Source organism: Harpia harpyja, chromosome 4, assembly GCF_026419915.1.
Source record: "Harpia harpyja isolate bHarHar1 chromosome 4, bHarHar1 primary haplotype, whole genome shotgun sequence".
NCBI classification, from domain to species: domain Eukaryota; kingdom Metazoa; phylum Chordata; class Aves; order Accipitriformes; family Accipitridae; genus Harpia; species Harpia harpyja.
The window spans coordinates 63,982,976-64,004,430 of NC_068943.1; the positions used below are offsets into that span (position 1 = coordinate 63,982,976).

Consider the following 21,455-nt stretch of genomic DNA (forward strand, 5'->3'; position numbering starts at 1 on the left):
GGCACTGGGCAGCTCCCGGCCCCGGCCCCCCCAGAGTCCCGCCGGAGTCCCCTTCACTTTATATTTCCGGGGGGGGGGTTGGTTGCTAGCCCCCCGAGGGCTGCTGCCGCTGCAGCCCGCACGCCACCCGGGCAGCGGAGCAGGTGCACCCGCGAAGGGCCACCCCCCCCCCCCCGCCGTCGGCGGGAGGCACCTACGTGGCCCGGCGGCCGTCGCCGAGACCCCCCCGGGGGTGGCCGCGCCGCCCCAGGGCAGGACTCCCCTTCCCCACCCGCCGTGCACGGTGGAGGGGGGGGTAGCCCTCCCCGCTCCGACGGCTTCATCCGTGAGCGCCTCACGCCGCGGGAGTGGGGGGGCTGCGGCCGCGCCGTCGAGGGGCCGCGGCGCGGGGGTGGCGGCGCTGGCGCGGGGCGGGGGGCGGGGGGTGTCCCGCCGGGGCGGGGCGGGGCGGGGCGGGAGGGCCCCGTCGGGCGCGCGGGCCCCGGTCCGCCCGCCCCGCGCCCCGCCGCCGCGGCACGGGCCCGCCGCGCGGCGCCAGGCGCCTGCGCACTGCAGGGGCGCCAGATTTGGCGGGAGGGGGAGTGTCCAAGGGCCCTTTGTTTGATGGCATCTCTGTTTACAGAGTTTACTCTTTAATCTCAACCTGTTTCCTCCTCCTCCTCCCGCGGCTCCTCGGCACTCCCGTGCGCGGCGGCGGAGCGCCTGGGCGCAGCCCGGCAGCAGGGCGCGGCGGCGGGCGCGGGCTCCCCCGTCCTCCCCCAGCGGCCGGTGCGAGGATGGCCCGGAGACCCCGGCACAGGTAACCCGCTGTCTGCGGGCGGGGGGCGGCCGGCCCCGCTCCGCCCCGCTCCGCTCCGCTCCGCGCCGCGCCTGTCAGACGGGGCGCGGGGCGGGGGAGAGGGAAGGCAGCGGCGGGAGAAGGGCTTGCTCGGCGGAGGGGGCGGCGGGCGGGCGACCCCCCCCGCCGTCCTCCGCGCACCTGGGCTACTCCGCCCCTGGCCCCGGAGCGAAGCGTCCCCCTCCTCCGGAGGCGCCGGGGGAGCGGCAGCCGAGCGGGACGCACCGCAGAGCCGCCGCTGACGGGGCGCCCGGGCCCCGCGCCGCAAGCCTGCCGGACGCCGCGGCGGGGCCGGGGGGGGGACGGACACGGACCGGGGCTCGCTGCCCGCAGGGGCCAGCGCGGAGCCCGGCGGGGGCTGCGCGCCCCGCAGCTGCACGGCAGGACGATGCCGGGCTGGCTCGGCGGCGGCAGGTAGCGTGTCCCGTCTCATTCATTCATTCATTCCCGGCGGGGTGGGACGGCAGGTGGGCGGCGGGCGCGGGGGCTGGCCTCGCTCCCTCGTCTTTTTTTTTTTTTCTTTTTCTTTTTTTTTTTTTTTAATTTATTCCTGCAGCAGCGGCCCCTTTCCCCTCGGGAGCGCGGCTCTCCCCGGCGGGGGGGAGTTCCGCCCTGCGGGGCTTGGCTTTTTCCCGCACACGCCGCTCGGCACATGCCGGAGCGCGGCAGCGCGGGCGGGGGGCTGCGGGGGGGCTGCGGGTCCGACGGGGCGTTCGGCCGGAGCTGTCACCCGTGCCCGCCCGCCCGCGCGCCGCGCTCCCGGGAGAGGGCGATCCCCGCCGTGCCGCGGCCGGGACCGGCGGCGCCCGGGGGACGGCGGGCTGGACGGGACGGGACGGGACGGGACGGGGCGGCAGCGCCGCGTGGCCGCGTCCGTGCCGCCGCTGCCGGGTGGGCGCGCAGAGCGGGGTTGTTGTCTAATTAGCCGGGGACGGCGAGTCGGACACGTGGAGGCTTTTTTCTCTTTCTCTTTTTAGCCCGGCATCCTCCCCTCTTCCCCTCCCCTTTCGCTGGGCTGTGACAGAGGAGAAAGTCGCAGCCCTGCCTTTCCCTGGCCCGGCTGCCGGCCGCGTCCCGCGGGACTGGGGACCTGGGGGCGGAGGGGGTAGGCGGGGGGGCTCTTTTTAAGGAAGAGCGGCTTGCGGTGCGGGAGGCTGCGGCGGGGCCGCTGGGCGAGCGCCGGGCTGTACTTGCAGTGTCAGAGCGGGGCTGTCGCTGGGGCTGGCGGTGAATCACCCGGCCCGTCTCTCCGAAAGAGAGGGGACAGCCGCCGCCTGCCTCGCGGGCGCCTCCCGCAGGGACGCGGCGCTCCACCGCCCCGGGCTCGGCCGGCGGCCCCGCCACGGCGGCGCGGGCTGCGGGGGCGGCGCGGCGGGAGCGGGCGCGGGCGCGGGCTCTGCCGCGGGAGCGGGCTCTGCCCCGCGGGGCTGGTGCCCGAATTCCTTCAATCACGGTAGCAGCAGCGAGTCATTTCCTCTCCACCCCCTCTTCTTTCTTTTTATTTTTTTCTCTCTGTCGCTCCTTTTTTTTTTTTTTTTTTTTTTCCCCTCCCTTTCCCCGTGTATCGTTGCACAAGCCGGTTGCCCGGGCGAAACGCGGCGCGCTGCTGCCGGGGGAGCGCTGAAGCGGGGGCGGGCGCGGGGCTCCAACCCCCTGCCCCGGCCGGGCGGAGCGCCGTGCCGTGCCGTGCCGTGCCGTGCCGCTCCGGGGGAGGCTTCGGGGCTGCGGCCGGAGGTGCAAAATAATAAAAAGTTTTAGAGCAGCGCTGAGGGCCTGGCTGGCTAAAGCAGCTGCCGAACGTCCCGAAATCCCGGGGGCCCTTTTCTCCTGCTGGAGAGCCCAGGTAATACAGCGGGTTTGCTCAGTTCTGCGGTGCCAGCAAGGCCCCGGTTATTTAAATAAACCGGTTACATTACTGGCACCGCACTGAAATCATTTTAACCTGTTCGCCGCTGCTGTTCTGCTGCCGTTGCGGAGGAGCAGCGTTTCTCTGCTGTGCCTGAAACGTGTCGCCGCGCAGGAAGCGTCGCTGATGGATGCATACCTGGTGCTTTTACTCTCTGCGAAACTCATTTTCAAAATGATACTTGGAAATTGAGCCACAAAACTTCCTTTGGCATACAAGCAGTCGCACAGCTGTCTGCGTGTCACTTAGAAAAGTGAATCTACTCTGTGAGCGGCGGCAGGGGAAGGAGCCAGCTGCTGCTGGAGCGTGCGAGCTTTGCTCAGGCGGGCTGCCCCGCTGAAGCCCGGGAGGCTCCGGTTGTGCGCTCGCCTTGGCGTGCAAGAGCGGGAGCTTCAGTCAGTGCTGACCCTGGACCAGGGAGTGAGCCGTGGGGCCAGGCGGGCTGTAGGACTGTGGCACCGTGGGGACGAGTGGAGGGTGGCAGTGATGGACTGGGTGGGCGCGTCAGGGGCCACCCGGCAGAGGCTCAGGGAAGGCCACACGCATCACAGCAAGCAGGCTCTGGGAAACTTCTTACAGGTAGCATCGTTTTCATGGCACATGCCACGGGCCAGAAAACAGGGTTGGAGATGTATGGTGTGATTAGCCCAGCGTACTTTAAAAGAATATATGTTTAACAGCTTGCATTTTGGAGACGTTTGTGTCTTGACTAACGGTCTTTGCGCTTCACTGGAGCTTCGTTTAAGAAGTGGTGTCCTGAAAACAGGCTAACGGGATAAACAATGCCTGATAATCTTATTACAAAGTAACTTTATTTTAATGTCTTAGTCATACCTTAGCCTACCATAGCATACCATACTATCAGATCTATCATAGTTTTTAGTCTCGGAGCATGACATTGTCTCCTTTCTAGCACTTGTGGTTATCATCTCTGAGCTGAAGTGTCAGAACTGCTGCTCCTATCTTAAAAGCTGGAAATAAAATACTGCCCACCAGAAAGACAGCTCTTGTTACAAAGCACTCTCTTTTAGTTTTAGTTAACTGGGTAGAGCAAGTGCTGTTTGTGAAGAGAGTAATAGAGACCTTTTTACCCATAGATAGCCTCTGGGGAAATCCCTTAGTCATGAATTAGGTGAGAAGCAGAGGATTTCAAAAACAGTATGAGGTATTTAGAAATGGAATAGAGGTAATCAAGTCATAAGTTAGAGAAATGGAGAATATAAAAGGGTCCAATCATTCCTTTGCTAGTTGCAGGATATTAAATATACTTGTCCTCAGCCATTGTCTGTCCAGACCCATACATGGCAGGCACATTTTATATTAGAGCTTATTGCATGTTAACGTTACCACTTTACTGGCTTTACTTAATTAGAGAAACTTTTGCCTTCACACATAAGGTCCATAACCATATTCTCAAACAAGGTTATTATTGGTTAACTTTTTATATTTATACACAGTCTGTTTTATTTGGGAACGATATAACTATCTGGTCTATTAAACATACAAAACCACTAATATTTTTCAGACTGTACGGCACGAGTTAAAGATTTTGAACATGCACTTGTGTAATGGACACAGCCTCTAGTTCTCTTTATTGTCCCAAACATTGTATTTTAATTTGAAGCCTTCATTGGTTGAAAGTTTGCCAAATGTGTAATTCACCACTGATCTAACATTAAGAGCAGGTCTAAACATGCACAGTAATACGAAGGTTGCCAGCCCTTTGCTTGTATCTGTGGATACCAAAAACAGCAGAACCAGTTCAGAATACTAGAACAACATAATGCAGAACAAAATCTTGTTGTGCAAGTTTTAAAACTTTTATCTGTGTAACCTTTGTAAGGATTGTAGTGGGGTTTTTGTGCTTTGTAATTAAGTAGCTCAAGTCCTCATGTTCCACTCTGTGTCTCGCTGTGTTTCCTTCTGCAGTATATATAGTAGTGATGATGATGATGAAGATGTTGAGATGTATGATCATGATTATGATGGTCTGCTTCCTAAGACTGGAAAACGTCACTTAGGAAAAACCAGGTGGACCCGTGAAGAGGTAAATCCGAGTTCATTCATCTGCTGCATGTAAAAAGACAGAGAGAGCATGGATCACATTATTCTCAGAGTTTCTTGTCTGCAAACTAACTTCAGTGACAGTCCCATGTATATGAATGAGGACAATGTTTTCAACCCATTGGCTATATTCAGTGTTTTATTTAACTTTGAGGGTAATTCTTATCTTTTAAATAAAATGTATAAACACCATTTTTTTATGTCCACCAAGGTCTACATTACAGGTACGTGAGTCTCGGTGTAATCCCTGTTGGAGAAACAGATTCAGAGTCACCTGCAGCAATGCTTGATTGTTACTGCTGCCTCTTTTTGTTTGAGAACGGTTGCTATGCGAGAACTAACGTGTGTTCAGTGTCCCACAGCAGCAAACAACTGTGGCAGAAACTGCTGCAGTCCTTTTGTGCCATTTGAAATTTGCACCTTAATTGCAGTGTTATGATTCTGAGTGGAAATAAATTAAAAGCTGGAAGAAAGAAATCCAGCAGTACCAAAATTGAGCATTCAAGATGTATTTTGCTTTTGAAGGTCAGAATGTGTTTTAGTCACGATCCCCTTGTGCTGACTTTCCGGGTAAATTGTGGTATCAAACTCCTTTGCCAGGTGGATATCCTGTGGCCATTTAACTGGTTTGAGTTTATTGTGAAATACATTAATACAGTTCTTAAGTGATGTTTTGACTTTCTCCTCTCTAACAATGTATATTGATATATAAACAGTGGCAGGTCACCTCCTGCAAGCTTTTTTTTTTTTTTTAAATTGTAGTCTGCTTTTACAGAGGTGGACGTGGTTGTGATGTGGCCTGGGGGGAAGGGATGGCTGTGGAGCCCAATGGCCACTTTCCTGTCACATGAACTGGGAGTGTACTGGGAGGCTCTAACCAGGGAAGGGGAGGGTTGCTCCCATCCTCTTATCTCTTGGGGCAGTTCTCGCTTGTTTTACACTATCAAGATCTTTCCCAGTACATGAGATTGGGTTTTTTTGTCTTTAGGGTCTCTGTTTCTGGCCTTATCATTAAAAATACTGGGCCAAATTTCTTGCTATTGCAAGTATGCAAAACTCCCTCACAGTGATCAGGAGCAAAAAGGAGCCATTAGTTTTATTGTGCTTTCATTGTACACGGATAGGCAATGAGCAAATTACTGGAACTCCCATTACTTTCAAGACATATAAAGCTTAAGGCTGTGATTTCCAGAGGTCCCCAGACAGCTGGGTGCCTGAGTGTTACTGAATTTCATGGTTATTCTGATGCCTGGCATCTAAACGTCCATGCCCTCCTGTAAATTCAGTACAAGAATAACAGTTACATTGCTTTGAGCAGTAAAATGGGAATGTATAATTCGAGTCAAAGAACAGCACAGAAAAAGTCAGTTTTTCTCCTGCAGCACAGTAAAGAACCTACCAAAATCCACAGGAGTAGAAAAATGTCCTGATTTAGGCAATTAAAAGTATGAGAAGACTACAGACCACCTCCCCTTGCACTCAGGAAGCAGAAATAGATGCATAAAAAGCTTAGAAAGACACAATCTTTTTAAAATGTATTTCATTTGTATTATAAGAGATTGTGATATTAATTATGTCTGGTTTTTTTAATGATTCAGGATGAGAAACTGAAGAAGCTTGTGGAGCAGAATGGCACAGAAGACTGGAAAGTCATTGCCAATTTCCTTCCTGTAGGTGGATATTGGTTTCTGTTTCCACTTCTAGTGACAACCCTTTATCAGAGGTTTCCAAGTAAGGGAGAGGGGAGTGGTTGCTTTATAGTTAGGTTTTTGCAGGAGATATAAAACCTCCACAGATGGAGACCTCAGAAATTTAGTTAGAATATTGTGGAAACCCTTACCTTTAATTTTCCTTTCACTTCTCAGAAAAGGTTGGAAAAAATCAAACAAGCAAAAATGGGGGGTGGCGGCGTGTTGCACAGTAGATGGTCAATGTGACACTGAAACAAAATGCCTCAGCACAGAGAAAAAATAGCTTTGATGAATTTTAAGTATGGTTTAGAAGATAATTGCTTTGTGAACACTTTGGCTGTTGTAGAAATAATGCCTGTGAAAACATGACAGCTATTGCGTAGATGGTGAAGATTCAGTTTGTGTAGTTTTGGTGATACAGTCCTCACTGCAGAAATGATGGAAAACTTATCTAGTTCAGTGAGCAAACTGATAGCTGAGCACTTCTTCTCAGACCTACTGTATCACTCCATGTTGCTTAGTAGTTGTAGCTGGCAGTGAAATATGTTGGGAACAAGTGTACCTAGGTAAGAGCATAATCACTCTACGTTCATCTTCTCTAAAGAATGATCTACTTTGCATGTTTTACTTTTCACTAGAATCGGACAGATGTTCAGTGCCAGCACCGATGGCAGAAGGTACTAAACCCAGAACTTATTAAAGGTCCATGGACTAAAGAGGAGGATCAAAGGGTAATCAGTTTTCCTTTCTGTCTGATTAATGCCTTACTAGTGGATTTCATGAGTTGGGGCAAAACTCCTAGAGACTTTGGTGGTCTCAACACTAATATGGCGAAAGGCAGACTGATCCTATCAGTATCAATGCCTAGTATTTGTGTAGTGTTTTCTAAGTTTTCTACTCAAATTAATTAATGTTGCTTTACAACACTGTAAAGCAGAATTGCATTCTAGAAATGCCTTAACTATTAGCAGATTTTTCCTTTTGGGTAAAAGTATAAATGGGAAGTGGGGAACCTAAATTGTGTGTTAGTTTTACCATGGCAGTTTTGAGAAACATTGTTGAAAATATTGCTCCACCACAGAAAAATTTCATTGATTCATTATGCATCGTTAAATACAGGCAGTTTTTATGTCCTTCTTTGAAGGTAATAGAACTCGTGCAGAAATACGGTCCAAAGCGCTGGTCTGTCATTGCTAAGCATTTGAAGGGAAGGATTGGAAAACAGTGCAGGGAGAGGTGGCACAACCATTTGAATCCAGAAGTGAAGAAAACCTCCTGGACAGAAGAGGAAGATAGAATTATTTACCAGGCACACAAGAGGCTGGGAAACAGATGGGCAGAAATTGCAAAGTTGCTGCCTGGACGGTAATGACATGTACCTTTAGCTCTTAAGTAGGAAAAAAGGAAAAAGCTGCAGTTCTGAGCAGTCCATTTCAGTTGCCTCAGGCTGCACTTTATAAATCAAAAAATTTTGGAATCAAAACCTGGAAAGCCAGTGACATCGATGTGTGTTTTTCTCAGTGGGGAACTGTGCTGTTTGGTCAGTACATGGAACAGTATGCTATTTTTACATGCTTTTAATGCTTGCCGAAGGTAAAAAAACCCAGTAACTAGAGCAAGACCATAACAGTTTCCTAAATGTCTGTGCAGTCTTATTTGTGCTTGCAATAATTGTCAAAATTTAAATTGATTTAACAGGGAAGATTCAGGCTCTGCAAGTGGAACATAATTTACATTCAGCTAAGGGTATACCTTCAACATGAAATCCAGTCTGTTTATTCAAAAGGATTTAAGAGAAGGCTGCTTCAACATTTGTAATTGTTCCTGAATCGTCCAGATGATTTTGACCTGTTAAAAATCCGTGTATAAAACAGAAAAAACTGACTTCCTCAAACTCTGGTCCTGGAAATACTTGTCTCCTTGAAAGCTTATGCACAGCTTGCATATAATTTCAGAGATTCAGTGTCTTACTCGCTCGGTAGTAAAAGTGACTGAAGATAAAGTGTAGTCAAGCAAATAATGTGAGCAAGGGAGAGGTTTCCCTTCCCATTTTTATTGCTGCTATTTGGTGAAACATCTTCAAGATCTAAATACAATGCCTAAGATCATGATAGCCCTTTAAGCAGGCATTCCCTAGGTTGCTTTCACCTTCTGGAAGAAAACAAGAAAGGAATTACCCCTTGGAAAGTTTTTGTAGCTTCCACACATCCGTGATACTGTGTGGTGGTGATGTTTTTCAAATAGAGGAGCTGTTCCTAAGCACACTTTTAAAGTCTCCCAGACTTGATAAGTTTGCTTTTTTCTGACTCATGTATGTGAGAATTTGAATCTCAGTTTTTCTGCAGCTAAGAAAAATCCCAACAGCTTTGTTTACTGAATTTGTGGGTATAGCGTGATGTTGTCATTGTCTAGATGGCCAGTTGGAAAGTTGCTTGGAAGTTACTCTTTTCACAGCTATTCTCCACAGTCTTTCTTTCCAGCAATGAGATACAATAAAACTCCACTGTAATATTAAGACTTAGGAAGATGATGTTGGCAGTCCTTCAGGGTAGCCTCAAAGGGTTGTTAGCCTTTGCTGTCACCTCACTTCATGGGAATGAGGTGAAGCTGAAGTTACTAATTTCTTACAGTTTGAGGACCTAAGACTTAGAGATTTCTTTAAAAAGTACATAAACAACCACAGCCCATTTGTCTTTTCCCTTACCTTTTATACTGAGCATCTTTCCTGAGAAGTTGAGATTTGTAAAGATGGGGGCAGGAGAAAGGTCAGAGGACAGCTCAAGCTTTAAACAGAAATGCCAACAGCAGTTTCCTGCCTATTAATCTGCCTGAATTGGAAATGCTCATTTTTAAAACTCCTCAAACGTATGTATTTCTGTTGCAGAACTGATAATGCTATCAAGAACCACTGGAATTCCACCATGCGCCGAAAGGTTGAGCAGGAGGGCTACCTGCAGGAGTCCTCCAAAGCCTGTCACTCCTCAGCAGCTGCTGGCTTTCAGAAGAGCAACCACTTGATGGCCTTTGCTCACAACCCACCTTCTGCACAGCTGCCAGTAGCCGGCCAGCCCCCGCTGAGCAGTGACTACCCCTACTACCACATCTCTGAGCCACAAAACGTAAGTGCCTGAAAATGTGGTTTGTTTTTTGTTGTTGTTTTGCTTTGTTGAATAGGTGGGTGCAATTTAGCCATACCTGATTTCAGGAAGCACGAAGGGTTTTCTCCCAGTCTTGGTGGACTGGTGTGTGTTTGATGTCAGGTGAGGACTTCCTTGACTTTGACTTCATTCAGTGATGAGAATATTTACATTTCAAACTGATTGCCGGCATTCAGGTGGTGGAATTGGGTTCAGCATTTTTAATGTCTTGTGAGCAGTGAACATGTTTCCAGTACTGTTTCTTACAGTGGTGAATATTATGTTTCTCGAAAATCAGTTGAATCTGGTTAATTCTGTGTTCTATGTCAAAATCTCCCACGTTCCCTTCAGTAATATTCTGTTTGTGGGTTGCCTGTCGGAACCAAGTAAACAAGTATTGTTTTTAATCTGATTCCTTTTCTATTAATGATTAATAATGAAACAGGCTGCTGCTTCAGAGAGTTACACTGTCGAGTTTTAGACAACAAGAAATTGCATCTTTTGCATTTTCACTTCAATTTAGAAAAGTCTTACAAATGCATCTATAAATTGTTCATCTTTTCTCATTCAGGAAGGGTAGATATTTCATATATGAATTTTCTTTCTTCCTCTGTAATGCTCGCTGTCATATTCCTAAAAACCTGTTTACTTGTTTTGTAAACATTGTTGGGTTTTTTGCTATTTCATTTCCATAGAGTTTAAATATTATGTACCTAAAACCAAAGTATGTTTAACACAAATTCACAATGCAGGCAGACAATATGATAGAAATAATAACTTTTAGTGTCTTTTGCTTTTCGGCCTAGGTCCCTGGTCAGATCCCATATCCAGTAGCACTGCATGTAAATATTGTCAATGTTCCTCAGCCAGCTGCTGCAGCTATTCAGGTAGATAACTTGAACCTCATTTCAAAAGTCAATTTGTTAAACATTTGATAAGTCAAAATGCAGACATCATACGTTAAGGAAACATTTTAATGTAATAAGTGTGGTGAAGAGAGAAAATGGGGAAGGTGGGGGAGTTCTAACATGGCTAATAATTGCTTCTTATGAAGTGGATTTAAAACAAAGTAGTTGACATCTGGTATGATAGCTTCCACTTTCTCCATTTCAAATGTCTATACTGAAATTCAGCAGGGACTTTGGTAGTGGAAAACACAATTGACGTTTGTTTCATCTTTGAGTCTTAATTTGGCTGTTATAACCACAGGACGGCAAGCCATAAGCATTTTAGTTGCTACATCCTATCAGACCTTTATCTTTTCTTTTCCCTTAACTCTTAATTTCAGAGACACTATAATGATGAAGACCCTGAGAAAGAAAAACGAATAAAGGAATTAGAGTTGCTACTAATGTCGACTGAGAATGAACTGAAAGGGCAGCAGGCATTACCAGTAAGATTGTCACTGTGTGCTTGGATGGAGGGATAGCAGCATTACCCCAGTGCTTGTCTTTTTAACTTTTTACTCCCCCTCTGCCTTCGATACTAATCAAGGCTCTATATTTCCGTTTTAAAAGGATGAAACATAGCACATATATAATCTGTATTTGCTTCATAAGTTATTTTATTGAAAAAGAAAAGCAAACAATTTGCAGGTATTTTACTTTGCAAAGTGGGAGCAGGGCTGGGCTCTGTAACGTGGTGTAATATTGGAGATAAGATTGTACGAAAATGAAAAATCCCACAGATCTTAAATCAATGGGATCTGCATTTCTGAAAAGTGTGCAATGGTTCATTGGATGAAAATGTAGTGCCTGTACATTAGATTTTTCCTCTCTGTTGTATTCTTTCCTTCAGCTGTGTTTTATACACTTTGTAAGCTTCAGACTTGGTGCATGTTTGACAGTTTGTTTTACTTCTCTGAATAATGTTAGATTCTTCATAACTGCATGTGTGGAGCAAATGCTGGCTATTACTGAATTCTCACACTTCGTTGTATATGCCATTGGATGTTAATGTATGAAAACCGTTACGTAATTACTTAACACCATCACCAAAGCCAAGAATCCCCAAATCATTTTTGAAGATAGGTGATAGCCAGCAGATTCTTTTTTTGGGTAATATTTAAATTAATAGTAAAACAACTGCATGCATGATACGTTAGTTTGGCCACTTTTTAACTTTAGTTAATGTTTTGCAATTTCTTCTGTTGCATGATCACACTGGAAAGAAACTTCTGTTAATTTGTTCTTCTGCTTTCCTAACCACGTTGATTTGACAGCCTCTTCATTGCATTGGTGTAAGCTGTAGCATTAGACAGGGATAGAAGAAGAAAAGGAGATAAGCAAACAAAAGCAACTCTAACTCTTAAACCCTTTAGCTTTCTACAGTGCTGAGCGCTCAGTAGGGAAATCCTGCCGTTTCTTGCTTCTCACAGAAAATGACTTGCAGACAATTTTTGAGCTTTTGGAGTAACACAGTATGAATTGATTATGTGTTAGTAATGATATATGTTCATAATCCTGGAAGTAAATTATGAGGTAACTTTGGGATAACAAACACAATGCCAATATTACTTAAAAAGAGATCTTGCGCTGATGAAAGGAAACATCTTGACAATTGTTTCATAGGCATAAGCTTTTAGATGATGATGCAACTACTTTTATCTTTCCTCCAGTGGCATCTGACACCTTGTGCAATTTCATTGCTAAGTTCCTTCTGCCTCCCCCCCCCCCCTTTTCTTTTTTTTGTCTTCTTCCTTTAGACACAGAACCACACATCAAACTACCCTGGCTGGCACAGCACCACAATTGCTGACAGTACCAGGACCAGTGGTGACAATGCACCTGTTTCCTGTTTGGGGGAACATCACCACTGTACTCCATCTCCACCAGTGGATCACGGTTGCTTACCTGAGGAAAGTGCATCCCCTGCACGGTGCATGATTGTTCACCAGAGCAACATCCTGGATAATGTTAAGAATCTCTTAGAATTTGCAGAAACACTCCAGTTAATAGACTCCGTAAGTAGACTTGCCACCTCAGGTGGATTCGTGCGTGGTCAAGGAGTAAGGGGAGAGGAACTGGGACAGTCCTAAATGTGGTGGGTTTTTTTTTTCCAAGTAACTTCTAATTGCTACAAGATCTGAAGCTTAGCTTCTGACATAACAAAATGTGGCTTCTCATAAATGAAGCCCTCGAGTGTGGATGCATATGCTTTTTGTGGGTGTCTCCCTTTCCTGCTACATCGTGGTAAGGGAGTGTGGTTATTAGCAAACTGCACAACAGGAGCTTGAAATGATCTCTCAATATTAAGTCTCCTTAAAATAAAATCAGAGACACTGTGACAGATTTTAAACAATGAAATGATACTTACTTATATTTGAAGTGACACATGCCGTAGGTTTATGTGTGGCTGCTTATGTATCTGCATCATTTTCTAAAAGTTTTTGTTGTGGTTTTAACAGCTGCTTCTCAAAGTTTAAGGAGCTTGCCCTGGCATATGTGAAGAACTGGAAACAGGCATTTTAAATGCCAAGTAGCTGACTGACATTGACACGAGCCTTTTCTCATTCTGGTCTCTGGGATACTACATGTAACAGAAGTGGCACGTTAAAATACACTTGTTGGTGGCACCTTCCTTCAGCAGCAGAGGTGTCTGCTTCATGCAGCATCACGTCCCATTCAGCACGTCCAGAGCAGGCGTGCAGGCTAGGAGGAGACCAGTCTTGGTTTAGAGCCCAAGGCGGGCATTTTTTGGTAGTAAAAAGCACTGTCTTCATACTAAGCAGAAAACCCTGGGCAAGTAGGTAGTAAGGACATCATTTGACTCATTGTTTCTTTAGGGACTCAGGTGCCAGCAATGCCACTAGGATGTTAGACAGTTTGATGTGATCAAGGCATATATTGAAAACACAAATAAGCGTTCACAGTGTTACTACTCAAATAAACAGGGTCAAGCCGAATTGAACTGGGAAAGACTTTGTTGTTGTTGGTTACGGGCATATCCTAGCGCTGTATTTTCATGAGGTGGCACTATATACTGTCTTATAGCTCCGTGCCTCCCACGTTGTTTCAGGATCCTTCATCATGGGGTGATCTCAGCAGTTTTGAATTCTTTGAAGACACAGACACTTCGGCTAGCAAAGCTCCCTCAGTCACACAGCTTCAGCAAAGAGGGGCCAGTGCTTGTAGACCTCAAGGACAGCCCATCACAAACTTGAGCAAAATCATGTCGAGTCAGGGCTCTCCTGGCTCACCAAAGTCCTTGTCTGCCTCACAGGGCAGCGCAGCTCCGTGGGTCCTTCTTCGCAAAAGGAGAGGGCACTCCAGCCCCTTAGCCAGTGGCCACGGTAGCACCTTGGTCCTAGCTGACGTCAGCAGCTCAACTCCTCCTAAGCGCTCCCCTGTCAAAAGCCTGCCCTTCTCTCCCTCGCAGGTAGATCAAGACTTCTGCACAGATGTTACTAATTCTCAAAAGTCACCCCAGCCTTAACAATTTAGAAACTAATCCTTTGGAACAAATGACTAATTACCGTTGCGCTTGTTGATTTCACTCCGTGTTTGAATCTTCTCACTCCTCTTAGTCTTCACCACTGAGTTTAGATCATCAGCAAGCTAACTGTTGATTCTCTTATTTTAAATTCATCTGTGGGGCTTCGGGTTTTTTTTTTGATTTGGACCATTTTTGTAGGGGAGTACGATTGCTTGCTTTGCTCTTGCTGTTAACTCCTTCAACTACTAGAGTTTAACATTTCTGATCATTAGTAATACTTTCCATCTCTGTCCACTTACAGTATGATTCATTGACCTAGAAAACCCCAAACTGCATTTAAATAGCATTCAGGTTGTGAGACAAACTGACAACCAGAAAATTCAAATCACGGCTCGCCATCCTCAACCCCAGGCCATGTGGGGTGGAGCGGAATAGGAATGAGGAGGAAAATGGCCTGTTAAAATGGCCTGGCGTGCACTTCCAAATTCCTGTTGATGGTTGCTTTGTTTCACAGCTGTAGCACTATTTAAAAGTGTTTTGGTTTTTTTTGTTTGTCTGTGTGTTGGTTTTGCCTTGGTTTGGCTTTAGTTCTTGAAGTCAGAGAAACACTATTTTGTGAAGGATAGTAAAAGATTGCATGTAATGATCTCCCACTGTACCTCCCATTACCTATTAGGTATTTTAATCATGTATCATTTATCCAGTGAAATCCGTATTTTCTTACATGCCATATTTTTATAAAGTATATTTTAATCTGATGCAAGTTGAGTCTAGAAGGTAATACGATGAATCGTTGTCAGAATAAAGGATACCATTACACTCACAGATTTGTAGACACTAGAAATGGAGACGGTATTTTAGGTTACTAGGTAGAACTCACGCAAAAGCAATTTTCTCCAGACTAATACTGCTGCCTCCTTTTCGGTCAGCTGTTTCCATTCCAAAACACTCCACGCACCCATCACAGGTGGCAGTTTTCATTTTATGCCGTGAAAACAGAGCACTTTGTTTTGAGACAGATGATAGGAAATTTATTTTCCTGTCATAAACACTTTATGTACTGCCTTGAAAGCACCTAGATTCCCTATATAAATCTTGGTGGAATTTAGCTCCATTTCCTGCGGGTTTATTCCTGAAACACCCCTTATTAATTTTCACCCAGTTCTTACTTGGGCACACTGCTCTTAATATTAGTTAAAATTTATTTGCAGAAAATCCAAATCAGGCTTTTAAGGTGTGGCTCTTAAAGTGGTGGAGAGTGTTTCTCATTGGAACGGAGTGTCATTTTCTTTATAACTTCCCTCTCTAGAAATGCTCATTTTGGCTTCCTCAGTGCTCCAGCCAAACTGTTGAGTATTGTTTTGCCACATAGTCAGGTACCCTATATACACCTACCTGCATCATAGGGTCAAGAGAATCACTTATGTCAATCAGAAGGGAATAATTTCTTTTTAATTTGTTCAATAACATCAACTTAAGAAGTCAACATTGTAATCTGGATGTTCCTGTTGATTTTTCCTTTCCCTGCCTGCAGTTCTTAAACACCTCATCCAATCACGAAAACCTGAACCTGGACAACCCTGCGCTAACTTCCACGCCGGCGTGTGGCCATAAGATGGCTGTTACCACGCCGTTCCACAGGGACCAGACTTTCAAAGCTCAGAAGGAAAATCACGTGTAAGTCTGTTATCCCATTGTCTTGTCAGATTCATGAGGGTTCATTTCTTTAGGTTTGCATGCAACCAAAGTGCTGGGTCACTCTGTTTCCTGCAGAGTTGTTTGCTAACACATTCAGATTTTTCTTAGTTTGGAGTAAAACTTCCACTTTATAACCGTGGAGGTAAGTTTATTAATACAAAACAATCACACACATAGACTCACCAGTTTTTTAAGTAAAGCCATTCCACCTTATCACAGAAATAGGTGTTCTGCCAGAAAAGCAAAATGGATTGTAGGATTGCAGGAAAATATTTGTCCGAGTCTTACAGCATCCGCTGCCTGTATGCGTGTATTTCTGTAAAGAGGTAAGATTTCCAAGCATGTTCGTTTAAAGTTTTTCTCCCTCTTTTTAAAGTTTCAGAACTCCAGCAATCAAGAGGTCGATATTAGAGAGCTCTCCAAGAACACCCACTCCATTCAAAAGCGCACTTGCAGCTCAGGAAATCAAATATGGTCCTTTGAAGATGCTGGTAAGAAGGAAACAATGATAAAAGTTGCTTTGATATTGGTGCAGAGGGATGTTCTGGGACTTGGATATAACGTTTCTTCCTTTCAGCCTCAAACTCCGACTCATCTTGTAGAAGATCTGCAGGATGTTATCAAGCAGGAGTCGGAGGAATCTGCAATAGTAGCTGGGCTACATGAAAGCGGACCCCCTTTGCTGAAGAAAATCAAACAAGAGGTAAATCTCAAACTTACCTGAGGCAATTTAATTCAACACTCTTCGCTGAGAAACTTATACCAATACCTTTTCTGTTAAATAGCTGTGTCTGTTTTTCTTTCATGTGAGCCCCAAGATCTTAGTGTCGGTTCTATATAGTATACTAGGCATGCCTAATTCATCTCCCATTGATTTCCATAGAAGTCTTTCTGCTGTTTTCAGCAGGGGTTTGCTTGGGCCGTTCTAATGCAGTTTTCGTTTGAAACTTAAAAAGAAAAAAAAAATTAGGAATTTGGATTGAATCTTTCTAATATGGGTGGAAACTATAGAAGAACCCCACGGGGACCAAGCTCCATGGAGTGACTTAGAAACCTGAACATTTGAGGACATTGCATTGTATTACTTTGTCACTAAAGTTCTAAAAATACATATATTCTCGATCCTTTCTAGGGGATTAAACTCCTGAATACTGACAGAGTGCTGAGTGCAAGTATTCAAAGTTTTATTAAGTGGGGATTTTTTTGAGAACCTTGAACTTCTTTCTTCTGCAAAGAGCAAGGGTGCTGTAAAAGACAGTACTGTAAACATGCATTATGCATGGCTGTGAAGATTATTTATTCAATTTATTAGGCAACTGACAGATAAATCTCCTTCTGGTCAGTTAGGTACTGGTTTTTATCATGGTGCCTCTCCTGCTTTCAGGTGGAGTCTCCAACAGATAAAGCTGGAAATTTTTTTTGCTCGAATCACTGGGAAGGAGAAAACCTGAACACTCAGCTCTTTACACATGCGTCTGCTATGGAAGATGTGCCAGTAAGTGGAATTTTTCACACCACCAAATGATTTTTCTGTTTTACATCCCTGTTCAGTTCTTAAATGCAAGAGAGAAAATATTTTGGCTGACCTTCCTCACAAGTAGGCATTATTCATTATTTCCATATAGTTTTTCTGTATTAAGCATAAGAAGCAAAATCCCGTGCTTAATTAGATCACTGTAATGCCTATAGAAAGTAGCAGAAGCTGCAGTCATTGTGCAGCCCACAGTCTTTGTAATGAGCCTGCACTTGAAGGATGCCTGCACCTGTGTATAGAAATGACTAGGTCACAGAGTTAAAACTAGTAAAAGAAAGAAAGAGTCTGTTTTGGTTTGTGCAAAGGAGACCTTGCATGAGCATGGTTCCCTTTGCTTCACTGGGACTATTCAATGTTACTGTTATTCTTGCACTTGGGAGCTTCACTGGATGAAAAATCTTTGCACGTGACAATGCTCCTGCAAAGCCCAGTCCCAGGGACCCCAGGCTGAGGTCTGCTCCCAGGCTGAGCACTCCATCTGTGACCGTGCCCAGTGTTGCACCCCCTGCAGTCAGGCTGAGTTTGCTTTTAATACGTTCAAATTCAGATTGTTCTCTTGAGTTACTGAAAACGTGTTGGTTTTTTTTTCTTTTCCTGTTCAGAATCTTCTTACCAGCTCCGTTTTAAAGATGCCCGTGTCTGAAGAGGATGGTAGTTTTCACAAAACATTTGCAGTACCTAGGAACAGGCCACTAGCTAGTCCTCTGCAGGTAACTAACTATTCCTTGATAAAAATACCCTTTGTATATAAAAATACATTCATATATTGCTTTCTCACAGACTAATTTTAAGTTTTGAGTATGGAAGAATGAAAAGTTCAGATGAACATGGTTGAGGATCTCACTATACCCATGGAGCATGAGGACGCGGAAGCTACAGCAGTGCCAGGAAGCTAAAAAGGGCAAAGCCCTGTGTGGGGGGCATTGTAGCTCATCTGGCTCCAGTGTTAAATTGGTAGGATTGAGAATTAGTGGGCCAGAGGCTTTTTCCTATAGACTTCTTGTAGGCGGCTCTGCTGTTTCAGAGAGCAGGAGAGTTGAGTTGTGTGGTGGTGGCCAGAACTTGTCACTGGCCTTGGGGCGAGAGGAGAGACTGGCACTGCCCGGCTGTCTGGCGCAGATGCAGCCAGTATTGCCCATTCAGCCAAACACCGGAATGGCCTTTCCCTGAGCATGGGCTGAGGTTGCACCAGAAATGTGGTTGTAACTGGTGGTCTGAAGGGGCCTCATAACCCTTACGGCCAGCTGTACATCTTGGGATCTCTGAAATGAATTAAATGTGCTATTGTTGTAATGTAAGCCAGATGTGAGGCTGGGTTTTACATATTTATGCTTTTTCCGAGTGTAACAAACATACACATTTGCTAGACTTTAAAATATAGCTGTTACATAGGGCCTGATCCGAAGCCCACCAAAGTCATTAGCAGCCTCTTTGTCAGCTCTTGTGGACTTTAGACTGGGCCCACAGCAAGTCATTCAGAGAATGAAACGCAGTGGAGATAGTGATTAATTATACTTCCACCACAACCCATATTTTTGAGGTAGATGAATAAGTGAATTTATACCTTTTCTCCACACAGGCGAATTGAGAGAAAGTGTCTCATTCCCCAGTGTGAGTCACTGTCAGAAAGGAAATTATAATTCCATGGTTCCTGACTTTCAGACAGATAGTCCACATGGCTAATCCTTTATTTCCTCCCTCTTTCCAGAGTTTACATAAGGGGATATTTACAGTAGGAAGGAATGAACAAAACGTGGTTTTGGTTAAGCATCTCTAGCTGGGCATTATAAAGTGAGATATTACAATTTCACACATGTCCCCGTTTGGCACAGTTTGCCGTGGAGTAGGTTTGTGTTGTGCACTGCAGAATCATTTGATGAAAAGCAGCTTTGGAGAGCAGGGACTGTGTCTCCCCTCTGCATGGGGGTGTCCATAGCGACCAAAGACTCACACTCCCTATTGCTTATTTGCTCTTTTCTCATGAACCGTGTTTCTTAGCTGCACCGTGGTAGATAGCGAAGAGGAGGGCTTGAAGATCTACTGCCCCTGGGTTAGGGCAGTTATTTAGGGACTGAATTCAGACCATCTCACGGCAAAGGAGCCCAGGCTCCAGCTTTGCAGGGGGTCGCTGGAGCTCCCCGGCTGGTCCGTGGGAGGAGGCTGCTGGTCCTGCTGCCTCGCCAGCGCGCTGTCGCCTGGCCATGTCCCCTGGCCAAACTCCAGGCTCCTCCGTAGGTTTAGGGCAAAATTTTCAGGTAGCTGAACAGAGTATGTTGTGGCATTTGCCTGCGCTCTGCCTGTAATAAAAGCAAAGCATCTGAGGTGCCTGTAAAATAGGATCTTTTGATCTTCGGCGTAACAGTGTTATGTTTCCTGCTATCTAAAAATAATTTCTTTACAAGCTGCTGTAAATGAAAGGGCTTGTTTAACCTTCTCTCCTCACTCATGCTGATTTTGTTCGGAAAGTTTACATGAGTCAATTTGTGGTCCATTCTGGATCCCGTCCTTTAGTCCTTGGTCAGGAAAAGCCTTTAATTTTGCATGTTAAAAGTCAGGTATTCTCATTGTTTGGATAAAGAGGACTTTCTCTTACATAGGAACTGAGTTAAAAATTACTTCCCAACTCATCTCAGTGTTTAAAACATGCTGAACTGAAAGAAAAAGCAGTTGTAAAAAGCCCCCAAATGAATATTTAGTATGCAGCTTCTTGGTGAAGCAGTATGAAGGTAAAATTATTCCGTCTGCCAATGAAGAAACATCGAGTGTTTCAGCTGAAATGTAATCCTAAATGAAGAATGTGGCTAGGGGTTTCTGTGATGGTGGCACAGATAGCTTTTTCAGAATGAAATACAGACTTCTTACAACAATGCGGTCTTGTCTGCCGATCGCTGCACTCTCTGATTTGGACTTAGTGTTATGGTTAAAAGGAAGAATCTGTCTCATCCCTGGTAAGGCTGCTTGGCTTCATGTCAGAGGGGAATGTGGCCTCGTACAGCTCAGGAAGGACACGTGGTCTGGCTCTGTTTCACACCAAAAACTGCTGCTGCTCTGCCCTAATGCTTCTCCCCCTCCGTCCTGGTGGAGCCAGACATCTGTGACAAGGACACAGCGTGTCTAAAGGGTGCAAAGCAATTGAAAACATTAGCATTTGCACTTGATTTTGACTGGTGGCATTTTGTACATGACCAGGTTTTTAGCATGTTCTTATGCTTTCTAGTTTGTAATTTGGTATATTGCCCATGTACATGTACACACAGGATGCACACAGGAACACTGGACTAAATCCACTGATTGGATGCAGGTAGACATGAAACACCAGGGAACGCATCTGGGTGAAATTTAATTGTGTCTGCGTATGTTTACATTGCTGCTGTTAATACTTTGGCCCTGAACCAACTGTTCCTACTTAGGCAAATTCTCATTGACTTCAGTCCAAGTAAGAATTATAGCACTCTCTGCACCTTGGGATGTGTGCACGGAGAGGGAAGAGAGAAAGAAAGAGAGCATTAAACTTTTTTTTTCCAATATGCTTTTAACATGCTTGGTTCTTAAAATTCCATTTTCTTTTAAATTTGAACTTATGTAAGAGGGAGGTAGCATGCTTGCCAGCCCACAGTATTTTTCATTGCTTTAATACTTTGCACTGCATTTATGTAAAGAAAAAGATACTTGGCTAGCAATAGGCTTACCAAAGTGCCTGGCTGCTTATTGCTTTGCTGTTAAGTTCTAAAGATGGCAAGAGTAACAAATGTTCAAAGCAATCTCTAAGGATATTTTTTACTGCATTTTGGACACACGACTGATCATATGCAACTTAGTAAATAATAGTTGATGACCATATCAGATAGCATGATATCATTCACCATCACTTAAGAGGAACAGCACATTGCATCATTTGGCATGTGAGGTCAGGTGGCTGCATATAACTCCACTGGGAATGTGCTGGTACCGCTGTTGGACTAGAGCAATGGGAGAAAGAGTCCCCTTAGACCCGAGAAGAGTTTGGGCTTCATCTTCATTTGATCCCCTGGCTAAGTCTCTGTAAAACGTTGGATGTAAAGGCAGCTGTGCGTAGGATCTTTGTGGTAAGGTATGAAGGTTCAGCCATGTTTTTTATCCTGCATGGCAAATCTCATGGTTGTGCATTGGGTAT

At 45.4% G+C, this 21,455-nt stretch overlaps 1 protein-coding gene across 3 annotated transcripts in view; it reads left to right on the top strand.

Annotated features, from left to right (window-relative positions):
- The first annotated feature begins 581 nt into the window (after nucleotides 1-581).
- The window catches only part of MYB (MYB proto-oncogene, transcription factor), a 29,340-nt gene continuing 8,466 nt past the window's right edge, over nucleotides 582-21,455 (top strand). The window contains exons 1-15 of one of the 3 annotated variants that reach the window (XM_052784429.1): nucleotides 667-799; nucleotides 4,674-4,791; nucleotides 6,407-6,478; nucleotides 7,138-7,230; nucleotides 7,644-7,864; nucleotides 9,384-9,618; nucleotides 10,443-10,523; nucleotides 10,925-11,029; nucleotides 12,341-12,598; nucleotides 13,654-14,013; nucleotides 15,605-15,747; nucleotides 16,145-16,259; nucleotides 16,346-16,471; nucleotides 17,153-17,263; nucleotides 17,905-18,012. In XM_052784429.1, the coding sequence (XP_052640389.1) occupies nucleotides 777-799; nucleotides 4,674-4,791; nucleotides 6,407-6,478; nucleotides 7,138-7,230; nucleotides 7,644-7,864; nucleotides 9,384-9,618; nucleotides 10,443-10,523; nucleotides 10,925-11,029; nucleotides 12,341-12,598; nucleotides 13,654-14,013; nucleotides 15,605-15,747; nucleotides 16,145-16,259; nucleotides 16,346-16,471; nucleotides 17,153-17,263; nucleotides 17,905-18,012 (2,169 nt within the window). In that variant the 5' untranslated portion in view covers nucleotides 667-776. Of the gene's footprint in view, nucleotides 800-4,673; nucleotides 4,792-6,406; nucleotides 6,479-7,137; nucleotides 7,231-7,643; nucleotides 7,865-9,383; nucleotides 9,619-10,442; nucleotides 10,524-10,924; nucleotides 11,030-12,340; nucleotides 12,599-13,653; nucleotides 14,014-15,604; nucleotides 15,748-16,144; nucleotides 16,260-16,345; nucleotides 16,472-17,152; nucleotides 17,264-17,904; nucleotides 18,013-21,455 lie in introns of all 3 variants that reach the window. The other 2 variants (XM_052784428.1, XM_052784427.1) reach the window with 2 other exon arrangements.